The sequence below is a fragment of the Chenopodium album genome, chromosome 9 (assembly GCF_948465745.1).
Source record: "Chenopodium album chromosome 9, dcCheAlbu1.1, whole genome shotgun sequence".
Classification (NCBI taxonomy): Eukaryota; Viridiplantae; Streptophyta; class Magnoliopsida; order Caryophyllales; family Amaranthaceae; genus Chenopodium; species Chenopodium album.
This window is the reverse complement of record NC_137842.1, coordinates 28,831,162-28,850,844: the sequence shown is the minus strand read 5'-3', so window position 1 is coordinate 28,850,844 and position 19,683 is coordinate 28,831,162. Positions and strand designations below refer to the sequence as shown.

The 19,683-nt window shown below is 39.1% G+C and overlaps 1 protein-coding gene across 1 annotated transcript; it reads right to left on the bottom strand.

Annotated features, from left to right (window-relative positions):
* Nucleotides 1-6,315: 6,315 nt before the first annotated feature.
* On the bottom strand, nucleotides 6,316-6,801 carry LOC145557574 (uncharacterized). The gene has a single exon (XM_081618748.1). It carries the CDS (start codon nucleotides 6,799-6,801, stop codon nucleotides 6,316-6,318), a length of 486 nt encoding a protein of 161 aa, XP_081474874.1.
* Nucleotides 6,802-19,683: the final 12,882 nt, after the last annotated feature.

Sequence of the window (19,683 nt, the reverse complement as noted above, 5' to 3'; positions counted from 1 at the left end):
ATGGTTCCAAATTATAGTTTGATTTTATTTCACTTTGTTTGTATGCTTTTAAACTTTAATTTCGTTTGGTTGACTTTTGAGTTGACTTGTTTAAACGGTTTTTAATTTTGAGTCTTCCGCTGTTTATCTTTGATAATTGCCTTAGCCGTTTTTACGGTGGCGGTAATGTCTTAGATATTCCTAAATCGTATCTTAAAGAGTAGAATGGATATTTAAAGGAAAGGAATTTCTAGAGTGTTACAGTACAGGCTTGGCCAACTATAAGAGAGAGCGCGGCCGCGCTAATCTTGGTACAGAACAGAGATCCATACAGGTGTTCCCGCGCCCGAGAGAGGCGCGGCTGCGCCACAGCCGCGCGCTCCCGATCCTGTGAACAAGGCAACCTTCTTCCCTATCATGGAGATGCTTCTCGTGTGTTCCACTTAATGCTCTTGATAAACACGGTCCCTTGCAGTTTCTAAAGTCCATGTTTGTGGGTTCAACACTAAAAATCATGCCCCCACGGCTTGAATGCACAGCTTAAGGACTTTAGGAACTTGCACTACTCCATCTTGAGCTTCAAATGGGGAACATTAGACATCATAGTCAATGCTAAACTTTGGAAGAGGCCTCGAGGAAACTTGGATAATCGACCTTAACCTAAAAACTAAAGGAAAACAAGCAAATAAAAGAGAAAATAACAAAAATAACCAAGAAATGCATAAAGAAAGATATCTAACTACGAAAATGCAAACATAAAGAAATAAAGAGTAAAATTAAGGAAAAACTAAGTAAAAGAGCTAAAAAATACATGAAATTTACCCTAAAAAGAACCATATGAGTGCCATAAGTGACACTCATCAAATTCCCCCAAGATAAACTTTTGCTCGTCCTCATGCAAAACAAAGAAAAAAAGAATAAGGATGAAAGACTTATTCAAAAAGAAAAAGAAAGACATAAGACTGGAATATACACTAAGATTCACTAACGTAGGAATCACGGTTGCTTTTAAGTACAACAAGCCCTTTAAACCCCAAAGTCGCCTATGAGGACAAGTGAGGTCTCGTAAGGTTTCCTAAGAGCCTAATCTATAACTCTCCACCAACATACATGAGGCAAACCACAAAAAGGAGAGTAAAAGAAAGAAAAACAAAATTGAAACCTTTACGAATTGGACTTTACAAAATGACCACATTTCAAATGAATAAACATCTTTCTTAAGCAAATCGGGGTATCCACGTTTCAAGATATCCGAGGTTGATTGAAACATAGAGTATGCTAAGCATAGAGAACTAGTTTTAACAATTCACCTTTATCCCGTCGATCTTACCGCGTTTTTCCTATAATCTCAAATCTCCCTATAATGAGCATCTCAATAGCTCCTCGAAGGAGCCGGAAAAGAACACATTTTTCGACTACACGATGTTTTAACTAAACATCCCCTCTCTTTAGGCTTTAACTCATAATGCCGTCCCTTGAAATTGGACCCAACCTCTAGGTCAAAAGGTCTTTCCCAATGGTTGTAACGTAAGGGCAAAAGGTTAGGGGTAGGCTAAAATTGTAAAATTTGGTGGTACACCTAGGTGACAAAGCAAAGATTGGCCAAACCTCGACACCAAAACCGAGTAGTCACCAAACAAAAACAAACTAACACCCCCAAGCTTATTCAAAGCTATAATCAATAGCATATATACAAAAAGCGTAAACGCTTCTCCCCCAAGCTAAAAGGAAGCATTGTCCTCAATGCTTGAAGAGGAAAAGAGTCACATAAAAATATTTTTGGAATTTTCTCATTATTAACTATTTTTCTTTCTTTTTTTTTTTTATATATTTTTTCAGTTCTTAAAAAGTAATTGTCCATGCCTTTTTAATTTAGGACAACTTTTACAATTATGGATTTATTAAGTCCTTGCCTTTTTGTACTTAGGACGGCTTTTACAATTAATTACTTGCCATTATTCACACAAATATACACAAAACACAAGCTTACTTACAAAAAAAACCAATAGCCATACTTATATACCACAAACTCCAAAAACATGGCCATTTGCTTCACAAAAACCAAAAATGGAACAAAAAGACAAAATGGCTCAAAGTTTTTAAAGATGTGGCTTGAAAATAAGGGAAAAGGCACAAATGGTTAGCAAGAAGGCAAATTATCCTAGAAAAGAATTATTACCACTCCGAAAAGATCCCTTTGTCATCCTTAGATGGTTCAGTCTCGTGTTTGAGAATTATGAGTCAAGATTCAAGATTAGGTCCGCAATAGTCAAGGATCCATGCCACTCATGCAAAATATATAGAAGGCTTTAAAAATGATAAATCTCACATGGATGTAGCAAAAACTCACTATAGGTGTCAAATCGATCATATGGAGCAACTACCAACATACTACAACCAAGTAGAATCCGGTTTCATGATCCTCCCAGTTCTAAAACATGCTACCTTAGCATACACCTATCCTAGAGTCAACCAAGCATATTCTCAAACCGTACATACCCATACCATTTAGGAAGATGCAGATTCAAAAGAAAAAATCGGGTGTATATAGTCCAATTCAAAAGAAAAACAAAAGGTGAAAAATAAAGCCCCAAAACATACAATAAACCAAAAACAATAAGAAAGAAAAATAAAAGATAAGAAAGGAGAAAAAGAAAAACAAAGATATAGGAAAAGAAGGAAAATAAAGAATAGAACGAATATGCAAGTTAAACATGTAATTTCCAATCAACAAACAAGTGATCAAATGACAACATCGCTAATGATCCTAAACACTCTAGGTGTTTAAAGCATCCATCCTCGAACCATTCAACTTTTCCTAAAACTAATCCTAAACTATGCATCCAAGAAAATAAAAGAGAATAAAGAAAAATAAGAATGATCACATCGGGTTTTCCAAGCAATGCGAAAAGAGTAAGAAAGAAAGCAAACGCAAACCGTTAGGATACTCCAAGAGCAAATGCAAGGATAACATACCAAGAGAAAAAAAAATTAAAGCTATGTACAGAAACAAAATTGTTAGTAACTTCAATACAAAATCAAACAGCATCATAGGTGACAGAAATGATTAGAGAAGAAGAGACAGAGAATCATTGAACAGAGAGAAAAATCAGCCAATTAGAGAGCAATCAATCATCAGGAAGACAGAAATCAAGAACTAGATCATTAATATATCACCAGTAGCAGAAACTATTAAACAGATAACAAAATCAAGAAGCATCAGCAAAATACTATCGCAGAGAATAGAGAGCAGCATAAATTATTAGCAGAGAAAAACACCAGGTGTGAGATAAAGCCAAAGTGAACCGTAAATGCAAAGGGTAGACAAAAAAAGCGCAACAAACAACAGAATATTCCCCTAAGCTAAAAATGAGCTACCCCCCAAGCTAAAACCAAGCTACAAGCTTGAAAAGAAATAAAAGAAAAACACATAAGCATAAAAGGGAGGGTAGCTAATATGGTATCACATGGCACTATGGTAAGGGGTAGAATGAGTAATCCCCTCACCAACATCAGAAGAAACCTGGCTAGAAAGATCATCCATAAGCATAGGGCCCTTACCCTTCAACCTCCTCGCCCTCTCGGCTTTATCCCTAGCAAAAAGGTGGGACCAATCATCAAGGACCGGCTCGCCTGATAACCCTCAACGGCCAAAAGTCTCAAGAGAGGGAAAAGGGTTAGGGTTCGCTGGATCGTAAGTAAAATCACACCCTCCCGACCTCTTATAATCGTAAGAGGTCGGGGAGGTCCCCCTAATGGCATGTGGAGGTACATTAGGCCTCTCCCAATAAGGATAACACAACTTAGGGCCGACAGTCTCATTAAACGGCTCCCAGTGAGGTATGGGTCCCTGTTGGGGAGGTACGAGTTGTTTAGATATGGTTGGATATCCCCCCTCATGACACGAAAATCGTAGACTTGCCTAGCATGAATGTCATAGACTAATAAAAAATCGTACCCCAAAGGTGAACAATTTAAAACATTCGCTATGGAATCAATTTTCGCTTGCAAAACAGACAAGTCAATAGTAGAAATAGTAGAAGAAGAGGGAGGAGTAGAGCATGTACCTCCCCGGGAGGATTTACCTCCCTGAGATGAAAAGGGAGCAAGAGGAAGATAAGGATTATGCCCGAGGTTAGGCAACAGAGCTCTCTTGAGGGCTTGATCAATCGGCACCTTGTTAGGTGTCCATGGAAGAGGGGTGTCCACACATCTAACCATAGCCTCGGGGTGAGGGATGGGGCACCAATCTGTAGTCCTTGTAACCTTCCAAATGTACAAGTTTTATTTGGTGGTACGCTACAAAAAACGTTGAATTATCATGGCATAGATGCTTAAGAAGTGGTAAGGAGCTTTCTCCCTTTTATCATGGATTGGGACAAGTGACTCGAGCATTGCTTCATACTTCTACTTGAGTGAAGGAACCAAAATGGTAATCATACCCCCTAATTGGACACTTCCGGAGAAATAGACACCATCTCTTATATCAATGAAACAGTCAAGCAAATGCAAAGCGAAGTCAATGACCGCTATCCCCTCTTCAAATGGCTTATCCGCTAGCCGTAACCAACTCAACTCCTCTTGAAAAATAGCACCAAGGGACTCTGTGGAGAAGAAATCATATGTAAGAAGTCGGCAAATATACCTCAAGGCCGCATGAATAATTGACGCCGTTTTTGAATATTGAGGACTCTATGAGTCCTTGATAGAAATAGGGCTCCACCACTTGAAATCACAATAATTGTTATCACGTTGCAAAGCATCAAATGCTTGATACATAAGTGGGACATCCTCACTGGGAGTTGGAAACTTGAAAACCTCATTAAAATAGGAAAGAAGCACCGAATGATCATTGTTGAATACTTGAAAAGAAAATTCTTCTAGAAGTTTCACCTTCCAAATCCTCCCCAAGGACCTCAAGTGAAGAGAGGAATTCGAAAGTGATCCGGAAGTAGGTGGGAGCATGAAGGCTTAAGAATTCCTCTAACCCCAAGTTTCAAGCTAAAAATCTCACATCATCGTCGATACCCAATGAAGTAGTTGCTTACGAATCATAGAATCTAGTAGAAAAAAGTGTCCGAGTTGAAAGCTTGGCAAATATTTCCCAATGCTCTTCCTTTGTGAACTTAATTCCATAAGTCTTTGTGATGTGGGAAGGAGGAGGAACCACCTCTCTATAGGTAGAGCAACTAGCCCTCTTAGCTCGACGGAGAAGAACCATTCTACACTCATAATTGAAAAATGCTCTAATGAGTAAGGACCATTAGCCACAAGTATGCATCATGAGCAACAACACTCCAAACCATCATCAAAAACAAAATATGCACATTAACATTTCCATATCAATATAATCAAGATATAAATCTAACAAAGGTGGTGCCAAAATTATAGTATGGTCAAACAAAATCATCAAACACAAGTTCATACAGTCACTAGAATTTCATTATTAACACAAAAAATGAAGGAGATAGTAATCAATATGGATACAATAATGAGGCTATAACCAAATCAATCTAAACACTCATGAATAACCAAGGTAAAAAATTTATCATAAGTATCAATAGAAATGAAGAAATCATATCTTAGATTAATAAGAATTTACAAAGAAATGGAACACAAAGCACTAACAAACACAATTATGCCAAATTGCAAGTAACAAACCCCAAACCAAAGGGTACCCAAATATCCCAACTTTAGGAAAGAGAAAATCACAATGAAAGTGGTAGAGTGGGAATTAAGAGTAATAAGCAACTAGATGAAGTGAAAAATGGTGAAATTTCAGTAGTAAAATAATGAAGGAAAATGGTGATGATTCTTGAACAAAAACCAAGTGAAAATGAAATTAAAACAAGAGAGAGAAAAAGAGAGAAGGTCGGTGCGTTTAAGGAGCAACAACAAGGGTCGCGCGGCCGCGCCATAGTTGCGCGTGCCCGCGCACTTCTAGGTATGCGATCTTCCAAATCCCTTCTCGTGAGCACATCGGTGAGTACAAGGGAAATGATCATGATGAAGGTTAAGGCAAGCAGTTTCTAAACCCCAAGAATGTAGGTTCAACACTAGATTGTCATGAACCCACCATTTAAACCCACCAAACTTCATTTTTTTTAAGCATACTTCCAATTCATTAACTTGAGCACTTTCTCTTCAAAATAAGCACCAAAATTGTTGGAAATCCAATCAAAACCACTTAAAAAACAATCAAGAAAAGTAATCAAATGAGAATAGAAACAACAAAAACAAAACAAAAATCAAGGAAAATAGAGAAAATGGTTAGAAACTCGGGTTGCCTCCCGAAAAGCGCTTGTTTAATGTTATTAGCTTGACGTTCTCCACCATTCAAGGTGGATCATAAAGACTCATATCATGAACAACCCCCATAAAAACTCCATCATAGTAGCGCTTAAACCTATGACCATTGACTTTGAAAGTTCTTGAAAAATACGAAGGAGATATTTCAACCGCACCATTAGGAAAAACCTCTTGAACACCAAAAGGACCACTCCAACGAGACATTAGCTTCCCGGGAAATAATCTCATCCTAGAATTGTAAAGGAGGACCTTGTCACCAACATTGATTTCCTTCTTCTCAATAAGTTTATCATGTACTTTCTTAGTGCGAGTCTTGTACATGCCTGCACAATCATATGCATCCAATCGAAGTTCTTCCAACTCATGGAAATCAAGCCAACGGTTCTCACCTGCACTTTCCAAGTCGAAAGTAATTTTCTTGATATCCCAATGAGTACGATGCTCAAGTTCGACCGGAAGATGACAAGACTTCCCATAAACCAAGCAGTAAGGAGACATATGCCCACAGAGCATCTTCTAGCTTATCCTACCAATCCTTCCTATTTCTTGTGACAGTCTTCTCAAGAATCAATTTGATTTGACGGTTAGACACTTCGACTTACCCACTAGTTTAAGGGTGATAGGGGAGCCCAAAACGTTGATTAACTCCATGTTTCTTCAACATCTTGCGGATGGCGCTATGCACAAAATGAGATCCATTATCACTAATAACCGCCTTTGGGATGCCAAACCGTGGGAAAATTATCTTCTTAAACATCTTCATTGCTACCTTATGGTCATTTGTAGGTGAAGCAATAGCTTCCACCCATTTTGACACATAATCGACGACAACAAGGATATATTGATTCACATATAAAGTAGGATAAGGACCCATGAAGTCTATTCCCCATACATCAAAAATTTCCAAATCTAGAATGGGTTGTTGGGGCATTTCGTTTGTCATAGAAAGTTTTTCGGTCCTTTGGCATCGGTCACAACTGTTTACCAACTCCCAAACATTCTTGAAGAGATTTGGCCACCATAATCCGCATTAGTGCACCTTCGAAGCCGTTTTTGAGACACCCATGTGATCCCCACTCGGATCCGAGAGGCACATCTTCAATACACTAGGCAACTCCTCATTTGGAGCACATCTCCTCAATAACCCATCAACACCCCTTTTTATACAAAATTAGTACATCCCAAACATAATGCCTTGCCTCCCTTTTTAGCTTCTTTCTTCGATTCTTGGAAAATGAAGTAGGAAACTCCCCAGAAGCAAGATAGTTCACCAAATCGGCAAACCATGGGAGTTCCTTCACATCTATAGCATACATACAATCATCTAACATTCTATCTTCAATGGGAGACCCATCATCTTGAACATGTAAATCCTCAAGTCTAGATAGATGATCCGCTATTATATTTTCCGATCCTTTGTAATCTCTAATCTCAAGGTCAAAAGTTTAAAGCTCTAACACCCAACAAATTAGTCTTGGATTTGATTCCTTCTTCCCAAAAAGATATTTTAGGGCCGCATGATCGGTGAAAACAGTTGTTTTGGACCCTAACAAAAAGCAACAAAATTTTTTTATTGGATTGCACAATAGCTAAGAACTCCTTCACCGTTGTAGTGTAATTCCGTTGAGCTCCATTTCGAGTCTTGGACATATAATAAATCACATGAACTTTCTTATAAACTCTTTGACCTAAAACTCCTCCAATAGCCATATCACTTGCATCACACATCAACTTAAATGGCAAATCCCATCTTGCAGCTTGAACAATTGGAGTTGAGATTAGAGCTTTCTTCAACTTACTGACTGGCTCCAAACACTTGTCATCGAATACAAACTCGGCATCCTTTTGAAGAAGATCATTGAGGGGCTTTGCAATGAGTGAAAAATCTTTAATGAATCTTCTACAGAACCCGACATGGCCCAAAAATGATCTCACCTTTCACATTAACCGGAGGTTGCAACTTTTAGATAACCTTAATCTTCGCCTTGTCAACCTCTATGTTCTTGTGAGAAATTTTGTGCCCAAGGACTATTCCTTCTTAAACCATGAAATGACATTTTTCCCAATTTAACACCAAGTTCACTTTCCCACATCTTGTCAAACACTTTTTAACATTTTTGTGTCATGCTTCAAAGGAAACTCCACCTACGGAAAAATCATCCATAAACACCTCTATCTCCTCCTCCAACATATCTCTTAAGATACTCATCAAACACCGTTGGAAAGTGGCGTGATCATTGCAAAGGCCGAAAGGCATTCCCCTATTGGCACAGGTATCATAAGGGCAAGTAAAAGTAGTTTTCTCTTGGTGATCGGGATGAACAGGAATTTGGAAAAATCCCGAGTAACTATCAAGGAAACAATAGTACTTGTGCCTCGTTAGTCTTTCAAGCATGTGATCAAAGAAAGGAAGGGGGAAGTGATCTTTCTTGGTTGATGTGTTTAGACGTCTATAGTCCATACACATCCACCAACCGGTAAACTTCCTTGTTGGAATAAGCTCACCTTTTTCATTCTTGACGACGGTCATGGTTCCCTTCTTTGGAACGACATTAATGACTGAAACCCATCTAGAGCTTGAGATGGGGAATATGATTCCTGCATCTAGAAGATTAGCAATCTCTTTCTTCACTACTTCCCCCATTTGGGGCTGTAATTTTCGTTGTCGTTCAATAGAAGGAAGGGCACCCTCCTCAAGGGTTATGTGGTGCATACATAAAGCGGGGCTTAGACCTTTGAGGTCATCAATGGTATAACCCAAAGCACCTTAGTGCTTTCTCAAAACACCGCATAATGCTTGAGATTGGATTTCACTCAAAGATGCGCTAACAATCACGGGGTAAGTAGAATTTTGGCCTAAGAATTCATACCTACGGTGTGATGGTAAAGGTTTGAGCTCTACCATAGGAACACCTTTACCTTCCTTGGTCGAAGGCGCTCGCAAAGCCTCTTGGCTTGAGATTTTCATGCAAATTTTCTCATCACTTCCTTCATCACTACCATCTAACAAGTTCTCATACGAAGCCATGTCCTTGCTAGAAGCACCTATCTTTTCTTTGTTCAACAAAAAATACACAAGAGGATCATTAGTTGTGAGAAAGTGAACATGCATTGAATGTAAAAAATTATCTAAAATTTCAAATCTCATGCAATTCTCAAGAGATGAAGAAGGATATTTCATACTATCATTCAAATCAAATTCAACTTCCTCATCTCCATTTTTAAGTGAAATCTTAGCACTTTTGACATAAATCAAAGCACCCGAAGTAGCAAGAAATGGTCTACCAAGAATAATAGGAATTGTAGAATTCTCATCTATGTCAAGGACCAACAAATCAACCAGAATAATGAACTTTCCTACCCTTAAGGGAACATCCTCTACCTTGCCCCTTTGGATCCTAATTGATCTATCGACTAATTGCAAAGTAATGTTAGTTGGTAAAAGTTCTCCCTTCTCTAGTCTTTGATATACCGAGTATGGTATAATGCTAACACTAGATCCTAAATCACACAAGACATTATCAATTTGCATTTTATCAATAGCACAAGGGATAGTAAAGTTTCCGGGATCCTTCATCTTGGGTGGGATTTTTTTCATTATGATTGCACAACAATTCTCGGTCAATTTAACCGTTTCCGCCACATCACATGTTTTTTTTCCACTCAAAATCTCTTTATGAAACTTTGCATAATTTGGCATTTGTTCTATAACATCGGTAAAAGGAAGAGTAAGATGAAGTTGTTTAGGCATCTCTATAAATTTCCCAAATTGCTCGTCTAACTTGTGCCCATTAAACTTTTGGGGGTAAGGGAGCTTAGGCTTGTAAACTTCTCTTTCTCTCTCTTTCACCTTCTCAACTTGTTCCTTATTGACTTCCTCAACTACAGTAATCTCATCTCCCTCATTCTCAATTTGGCCATTGCTAGGACTATCTTTAGCATCACTCTTCTTAGAGATTTCACTCTGAAAGACCCTACAACTTTCTAGTCACAATTGCATTCATAGAGCTCTTAAGATCTAAGCTTTGTGAAGTCAAAGAAGAAAGATTTGTAAATTCCTTAAACTCTTTAGCCAATTGAGAAATTTGGGTCTCCAACCCCTCTTGACAGGTAAACATGTAATTAAATTTCTCATTGCTTAGGGTCATGTAGGTGTCCAACAATTTGGCTTGCTTCTCTATGACACCTTCAAAGAAACTCCTAGAGGAAAATGATTGATCATAAAAATTATCACTATGCTCTTGGGTATTTGGAATAAATCCAAATGGGGCAACTCTTTGAACATTCGATTGGAAATTTCCCCTACTTTGATTGTTCCAATTACCTTTACATTGATTTTGGCCACTATCGTGATTATGGTTACCATAACCTTTGTTATAGTCCCCTTATCCTTGGCCATCACTTTAACCATTATAACTATGATTGTTATAGCTACCACAATTCCCTTGGATTCCATGGTTTCTATAATCGCCATTTTGGTTATAATTATCATAGTTCATTTGGTTGTGATAATTCCTACTTCCAACATTCCATTGAGCATCAAATCTAGGTCCAACATTGTTATTAGCAATAAGTTTACAGGTTCATTCTAACTTCCAATATATTCATTACAAGGAACATTAGGGCAAATAGAAGCATCATGGTCATTCATTCCACACAAATCACAAAACCAACATTCTCTAATCATGCAACAAGAAGAAGGAAGAGAGTTAGAGGAAGAAGAAGTACCTCTCCCCTTAATTTGGGAGGGAAGAATTGGTGCTTGTGAGGTCCAGTTCTCGAGCTTAAACTTGATAGAAACTACTTCCTTTCCTAAATCCGAAATTTGAGTCGATAAATTGTTGATAGCATTGAGTTGTTCCATTGAGCATCCCATTGTACTACTCTTGTTTATCGACTCCTTCTCACCATCTTGTCATTCCATGTAGTTTCTAACTACATCCTCAATGATACCTACAACCTCTTCCTTGATCTTATTCATGATTGGGCCTCCGGCTCTGGCATCTAGAATGTCCCTCCCTTAAGGACTCAAACCGCCATAAAAAGTTTGAATGATTAGGTAAGTGGGGATCCCATGGTGAGGACACTCACGTTGATACTCTTTGTATCTCTCCCATGCTTCATAACACTAGATTTTTGCTTGAAACCATGAACCAAAGCTCTTGCCTCCGCCGTTTTCTTTTGAGGTAAGAAACGGGGAAGGAATTCCTTGGTGACTTCATCCCAAGTTCTCAAAGAATTAGGCTTTCAATTCCTTATCTAACCACTCTTGAGCTCTTTCAATTAGTGAAAAAGGAAATAGCTTTAGCCTTATGAATTCTTGAGCAACCCCGTTCACCTTAAATGTGTTGCAATATTTCTCGAATTCCTTAAGATCATTTAGGGAGCTCTCATTCACTCCTTCACTATATTGCCACCTTTCAATCAAAGTTATCATTGCCGGTTTGATTTCAAAGTAACTATCCGGGATCAATAATGGGGCAATCCTACTCTCATACTTGTATGCACCTAGAGTACCCAATTCTTTCAATGTAACCCTTGGGATATCTCCTATGTTAACTTGCACACACAAACTCAAAGGAAAATATTTGTAACGTAACACGGCTACAATTGGAGCCAAATGAAAAAAATCTTTTTGTATTTTCAAATTTTTGTGAAATAGACTAAAAAACAATAGCAAACTGATCACGGGTTAGATAGGTCGTTAAGCTACTACCCTAACCAAATTAATAATTTATAATACCTAAACCTACACTAAACTAGTTAGTAAAAAATAAAAGGGTCGAACCACTAGGGAAGCACGCTAATTTAACATCAAATATCACTAATGCAAGAGTGAAAAGGGGATTGTTTTTGTTGGTTTTGTTGAGTAAGAACACTAAAACTACAAATAAGCAAGAAAGTGATGATTAAAATCAATAGAAAAATGACGCTAGGGATACGGGTGTGTCCAATATGATTAGAAAGAGGAGAATAATGGTGATTATCATGAAACATATGCCAAAGAACACAAGATTCTACCTAAACAACTCATTCTCATGCAATAGTCTAGGCAAATCAATGAAAGAGGTCTACACTAATAAGGATCACTCTCATGCATCTATTAGTTACAATCAAATCAAGAGAATAAAGAATCACAATCCATAAAAACTCCACTTTAATAACTCATTCTCATGCAATCATTAAAATTGAGATGATCCTAATCTAGTTCAAATCACTTTCATGCATTTAAACTAGAAAACATCAAATAGAGTGCAACAATAATCCTAAGCTAATAAAAATCATGTCTTTCATCAATATATAGCATAAGTTCAATCCAACCATCATCATTCATCCAATATCAAATCATATCTTCCACCCCCTTCCCCTAGCTAAATGTTTATCCTAGAGAAGGGAGATTAAACATAATATCAAAACTAGAAATAAACTCAAGAAACTCAAAACTAAACATGATTAAAAACAATGAAATGAATAACAACTAGATAAGCTAATAAGATTGACAAGAATAAGTAACAATAAAACAAATAAATAATACTAAAGGAAAGGAGAAGAGATTACTAAAGAAAGGATAAATGAAAGATGAAAACATGGATTCTTGCTTGATTGATGGAAGATTAAAACTTGAGCAAAATTGAATACAATAAAGGATGCTTTAATAACAATCTATTTTCTCTCTCTAAATTAGGATAATGTTCTATGGAATTAGTACTAAGTCCCCCTATTACAAAGAGTCCCGTCGTGGCTCCCCCAAAAGAAAGAGACTTGGACAACAAGGCGCAAAGAAATCAGAAACCCAGCCGTGCGCGCCCGTGCTGTGGGTGTGTGCGCCCTCTCAGCTTAGTGCGTGGCCGCAACTTTGAGGGTATGGGAAATCAAGCGCGCCCGCACAGTAGGCCTGCGCGCCTGTGCATCAGGTGGCGCGCCCGCATAGAAGCCGCACAACAAGTCGCGCAAACTCTCTGGTTAGGCTCTGTTTCTTCAGCCTGGCTACGCGGGTTCTGACAGGGCTGCGCGCCCGCACATCAGCCTGCGCACAACAGTTTGCTTGGCTTCTTGATATCCTCTTTCTTTCGGCACATAAAACCTACAAAACAAAAGCATGGAAATCAAAATAAAAACAAAGCGAGAAGACAAAGAAAAGGGAAGATAAAGGAGAAAAGAAAAGAGGAAGAAAAACTAAGTAATAATGCTTAGAAAAAGGGCCAAACAAGTGCAAATGAGGGGAGAATCCTTAGAGAAAAAGGATAAAAGAGTGGCATAAATGCCACTCATCAAAATCCCCCACACTTGCCTCTGGCTTGTCCTCAAGCAAGGAAAACCGGAACAAAAAGACAAACACAACAAACATAACATGACAAGGTTTTAGCAAATCCAATCAAGCCTCAAGGTAATGGAATGCTGAATTTGTACTCTCATGCAAATAAATGCACCAAAGAATACTTATCTTTCTCAATTCAAAGAGGGAAAACACGTTCCAAGATGCTCAAGGTTGAAAAAGACAAACCTAAGCTAAGCGTAGAGAACTAATGATTTCATTCTCCGCCCTAGCCGCAACCAAGACGGTCCGCGTTCTCTCCACTAGCTTCAATTCATCCCCTAGCTAGCTTCTCATGATTCCCCGAGGGAACCGGAAAAAGAAATTTCTATGTGGAATCATAAGGTTATCCCGACATCTCAACTATGCATACTTTCTCCATAGGGTTGAAATCTATCTCCCTCCACCGTTCTTTGAGCACTCCCCTCTAGAATCCAACGGTCTTAAGTAGGGTTGTAATGTCATGGCTAGGGGTTATGGTAGGGAAACAATTTGAAAATTTTGGTGGCAATTCCTTAGTGAAGCGTAAGAGTTGCCATCTCTCAAGAACAACCTATTCTAAAACTTACAACCTTTCAAAACAAACCACACCACATTACTTCAATCTTTTTTTTTTATTTTTTTTTTTTGGTTGATTTTCATGAGTTTCAACTTTCTTGCCAAACCTTTTTTAGAACTCTTTTCATGAATAATCTTTCAAAACCTTATTTGAACCAAATTACATAACTTTCTTGCTCAATATCAACATTATCAAACTTGAACCTCACAAGCCAATGCTTCACTAACTACAAGGGTAGGTAGAACATAGGCCGATAGGTTTGTAATATGGCTAAGTCAAGAAAGGGGAAATAAGGCTCAAGTTTGTTAGCAAGAGGGTGAATGTAAAAATGAAAACCAAATTTGTAACAAAACACAAAGAAAACAAAGAAAAATGAGAAGAAATTCCCTCTATCTCCTCTACAGTTATATGGTCACGATCTTAGGAGCTAGACGCCAACACAAAGATTAAGAAATGCATAGTTAAGGATCCTAAATGCCGCTCACAAGAATGATGAAGGCTAGAATAAATGACGCTCACACGGGATAAGAAATATAGCAAATACCAACTATGGGAATCCTATCCACCATAGAGAGCAACACCATCTAACCACTTTCCCGTGAACTAGGGGTTCAAACGTCCTTAAAAGTTCTAAACCGGGCTACCTTAGCTTACAATGTGTCTAGCTCAACCTATAGCATTCTCAAACCGTGTAAACCCTCATCAACTAGGAAGATAATCATTCAAAGACACATCGAGGCAAACGAATCCAAAAGAGTGAGCAAATTACACATAAAAAATCATTTCAAATTGTCATAATTATGCTTGTAACACAAAAAGGGGAAAACAAAACAAAAGAAAGAGGAAGAAATAAAAAAGGGTCACATACGAGGCATATAATCCAATTAAATCCCAATCGTCATACAAGTGATCGTTCGATAACAACATCAACGATCCTAGGTTCCATAGAACCAAAAGCAAACATCCTCGAACAATTCAACTTCTTCCTAAGCTAAACCTAAGCTAAACACCCAAACAAAAAGAAAATAAAAGAGAGGAAGGGTCTCACCAAATGCCGCTTGAAATGAAGACAAGATAAATTATGCAATCTCACCGAGGGGGGGCTCGATTTGCCCCTTAACTTCCTTTATCTCTGTTTCCAAGCTTGAAGAGTGAGCCAAAATGAAAGAAACGATTGAGAGGAAAAAAAATAAAATAAAAAGGATAAAAATCAAAGAAAGAAACTAAGAATTTAAACAAAATGAGGAAATAGAAATAAAATAAAATAAACAAAATAAATTTGGATTAAGGGAAGTTTGGACTATCGGGAGTTTGGATTTTTCTTCATGGGAGCGCCATCACCTACACAAACACTTGAAAACTCATTAGAAAAAGCTTATCAAAATCACCTAGGGACATCATCATCGCAATCAAGAAGATAAATCAACATCAAAACATGATAAAGTCAACCGAACCATGAGAGCTCTACCACCTACAATGAAATCCCCCCACACTAGCATGATGACAAGCCTTCCCCCACACTATAAAAAAAACATCCCTTTCCCTCTTACACACCCCCCACACTAAAACAATGCACCGTCCGCGGTGCGTCAAATTAAAACATTGGGAGGGGGCAAAGGGGAGAAAAAAAGAACAAGGGGGACTAGTGGCCACTAGAGCCAGCTTCGTCATCATCTCCATCATCCTCGGTGTCATAAGAAAAACCGTCCGAAGGGATGCCGTGTGGGCCCCAACAACCGGTGTAACCCGGAGGCCAACCATAGTGACCTCGAAAGAGGTTTTATTGCCATTGAGACAACGGGTGGAAAGGGGCGCGAAGCTGAAGAGGGGAAGGGTGGGTAGGGTCGACATATGGATAGTTAGGGTCACCCCTAAAATCGCTCCCCCCGAAGGCATGATAATCGTACCCGGATCCGTCGGGTAGTCTACTTGGGAAACACCGTGAGAGGAGGGCCCTTGCCAATAGGGCCAAGTAGGTTGTGATTCCTGCCACCTAGGGACCGGGCCTTGTTGGGGTGGCCAATAGGGGTAATTTACCGGGGTGGTGATCTCACCCCTATCCAAGGCCGCACCATAAAGTGCTTGGGTTTGCATAAACATACCCTGTTGGTTCTCCATTAGGCTCTGCATGCCAAGTTGCATGCTCATCATTTATTATTCAAGGCTACTCATGCCTTGATGCTGTTGCTTTTGCTGATGATGTTGTTGTTGTTGTTGTTGTTGTTGCTGTTGTTGTTGTTGTTGTTGTTGTTGTTGTTGTTGCTGTTGTTGTTGTTGTTGTTGCTGTTGTTGTTGTTGTTGTTGCTGTTGTTGGTCGACTTCCATATTCCTTGCGCAACCCAGAGCAGTGGGTAGCACACCATTGTCTCGCGGAATTTTCCATACATTCCTTGCGTTCCGCTACAAGGATGTACGGTTGGGGTAAGGAAAGATACAATGGTGCTCGCGGTCAACCATCCAGGCATGAAAATTGTTGGCATCTGAAGTTCCTTGGAGGAACCCCGACCTTCTCATTTGTTGTATGTCAATAAATAAATCTTTGTCGGCCCCAATTAGAGTGCATGAGGGGAAGAAGCGTTCATATTTAAGCTTCTTGGCAATCCTTGTAATCATCCCACCGAGGGCAATTTCTCCCGTCTTGTGACCCGATTTGATTGCCTCGCAGCACACAACGAACCAGTACCCCATATTGAGCCGCCCTTTCAACTCCTCCCTAGTGGCAACACACAAAGTAAAGAGCTATTCATGAAAGAGGTTACTCAAGTCCTGTTTGCGAAACACCGCAAACCCCAGAAAGCGGTGTAGAATACGGAGCACAGGGTGGATAATATGGTTGGCCACCGAATACCTAGTGTTGAACTCTTCAAAATCAGTAATCGTTTGCCACCATCGAAATGTATCGTACTCAGGGAATAGGCTCAATGAAGGGGCAATGAGGTCCGCCTCGGGGTTCAAATCCAACAATACATTAAGATCACTAAGAGTCATAGTGTTCTTGATGAACTCACTCATCCCTAAGTTGTCAAGGAGCGACCTTATATCATCGTCAATCCCTAAAGCTCTCATGGAGCGTTGATCATAGTGTCTGGAGGGATTTAACTTTCGTCCGCGAAGGTCGCTAAAGAATGTAGCATGGACCTTGTTCAAGAATCTCAATCTAGGGGGAACATTTGGTCCTTGAGCTTGAGTTTTTTGAGTACTCGATTCATCAACCCTTAACCTGGGCTCCTTTCTGCTCTTCCTTTTGCTCATTATGTTCTCAAGAAATACAAACAACCCAACCAAAAGGAGAACTCCCTTCGAACTCAACCAATAATTGGAAAACAACAACAACAACCCAAGTCTTAACAATCAGCAAAAGGGTTAGTACTAACAACTAACCACACAAATATAGCGCCCAAGACAACAAGAATCAACAATAAAGCAGTCAATCAAAATACATTATGATAGTAAGCAATTCTCATGAAAGTAGTTGCATTATCATCAATACTAACACCCAATTTCTCAACTTAATTTCATGAAAATGGCTTCCAAAACAATAATATTAACAACAATGTCCCAAAATCACTAAATTTCACACTAATAACCAACAAATCCTTAACAAAGAAAATCAAAATCACATGCAATTCACTTAAGCTAATTCATGCTTAAAACTAAAAATTTTGCATAAACAAGTGAAATTAAGTAATAAAATAGCAAAATTTAGAGTTATACCACTTAGTAGAAACTTGAACACCACTAAGAACCTCCAATAGCACCACCTTCAATTAAGCTTGTAAACCATTAAAATGGAGGATTTTTGGGTAGTTTTGAGAGAGAAAGTGGGTGAATTTGTGAGTAGAGTGAAAATTTTTTATGGATTTGAAGGAAAATCAATGGAATTTGTGAGAAATGGGTGAAATTTGAAGGGTAGGGTTTGAGTTTGTGAGTAGAGAGAAGAGAGCATGAAATATGGGTTTCGAAGTTATGAGCACGAAATGGGGAAGAAAGGGCTAAAACCCGATTTTCCCAGCTCTACGCGCCCGCACAGGAATGCTGCGCGCCAGCACATAAGTCGCGCACTAGGTCGCGCAGACTCTCTGTCTCGAATCTCAAATTATGGATTAAGCTGTGCGCGTTCTGATAGTGAGTGCGCCCCCGCACACCTTCCTTGCGCGCCCGCACAGAGGTCGCGCACTAGGTCGCGCAAACCTTCTGCCTCGAACTCCAATTTTTGAATAAATTTGTGCGGATTCTGACAGTGCCTGCGCGCCCGCACACTTGACACTGCGCGCCCGCAAAGATGTCGCGCACAGGGTCGCACAGAGTAAAATTCGATTTATTTCTCCTCACATCTTCGAAATAGAAAATCCTTGCTCTTTCATCATCCAAACACCTATCAGCCAAAAGGGGGAAAAATCAAATTCAAATTCAAAATCAAAAAAGAGAAAGTGAAATCGGAATATTTTAAAAAATATATATATAGAAAGGAGTTAGAAACTCGAGTTGCCTCCCGAGAAGCGCTTCTTTATGAGGTCATTAGCTTGACCATGAGAAAAATTCTTCAAGTGGGAGGCTTGGGATCTAAAGGATCAAGCATTATACATTCGATGATACCAACTTCTTCCTTGTAAAAGTAATGCTTTAAACGATGACCACTAACCATAAACTTGTTACCATCCGCATCTAACTCAAAGGAGCCATAAGGAGTAGTCTTTTATATCACAAAAGGACCCGACCACTTTGATTTGAGTTTACCCGGAAACAAACGAAGCCTTGAGTTGAAAAGCAAAACCTTGTCTCCAACCTTAAAGTTCTTTTTTTGAATATGTTGGTCATGCCACTTTTTGGTCTTCTCCTTATATAACCTTGAGCTCTCATAAGCATCATCTCCAAGCTCTTTAAGTTCATTGAGCTTAAGCAATCTCTTCTCACCGGTCAACGATAAATCCATATTGAGCTATTTGATGGCCCACCAAGCCTTATATTCTAAATCAACCGGCAAGTGACAAGCCTTTCCATAGACCAACCAATAGGGGGTCGTGCCGATTGGAGTCTTGTACGCCGTCCTAAGAGCCCATAGTGTGTCATCAAGTTTGAGAGACCAATATTTCCTTGATTTGTTCACCATCCTTTCAAAAAGATTTTTGATTTCACGATTCGAGACCTCCACTTGTCCTTGAGTTTGAGGGTGGTATGGTAATCCAACCTTGTGATGAACGCCATACCTCTTGAGAAGAGCTTCAAATTGCTTTTTGGCGAAATGGGAGCCTCCATCACTAATTAGCACCCTCGGAACTCCAAACCTAGGAAAAATGATCTTCTTTAGAAGCTTAAGCACAACCTCGTGATCATTGGTAAGTAAGGGTATGGCTTCAATCCATTTCGTCACATAATCGACGCTACCAAGATATATAGATTCCCACAAGAAGAAACGAAAGGCCCCATAAAATCCACCCCCCAAATATCGAAGTGTTCAACTTCTAAAACACTTTGTTGGGGCATTTCGTCCCTCTTGGTAATGCCTCCACTCCTTTGACAT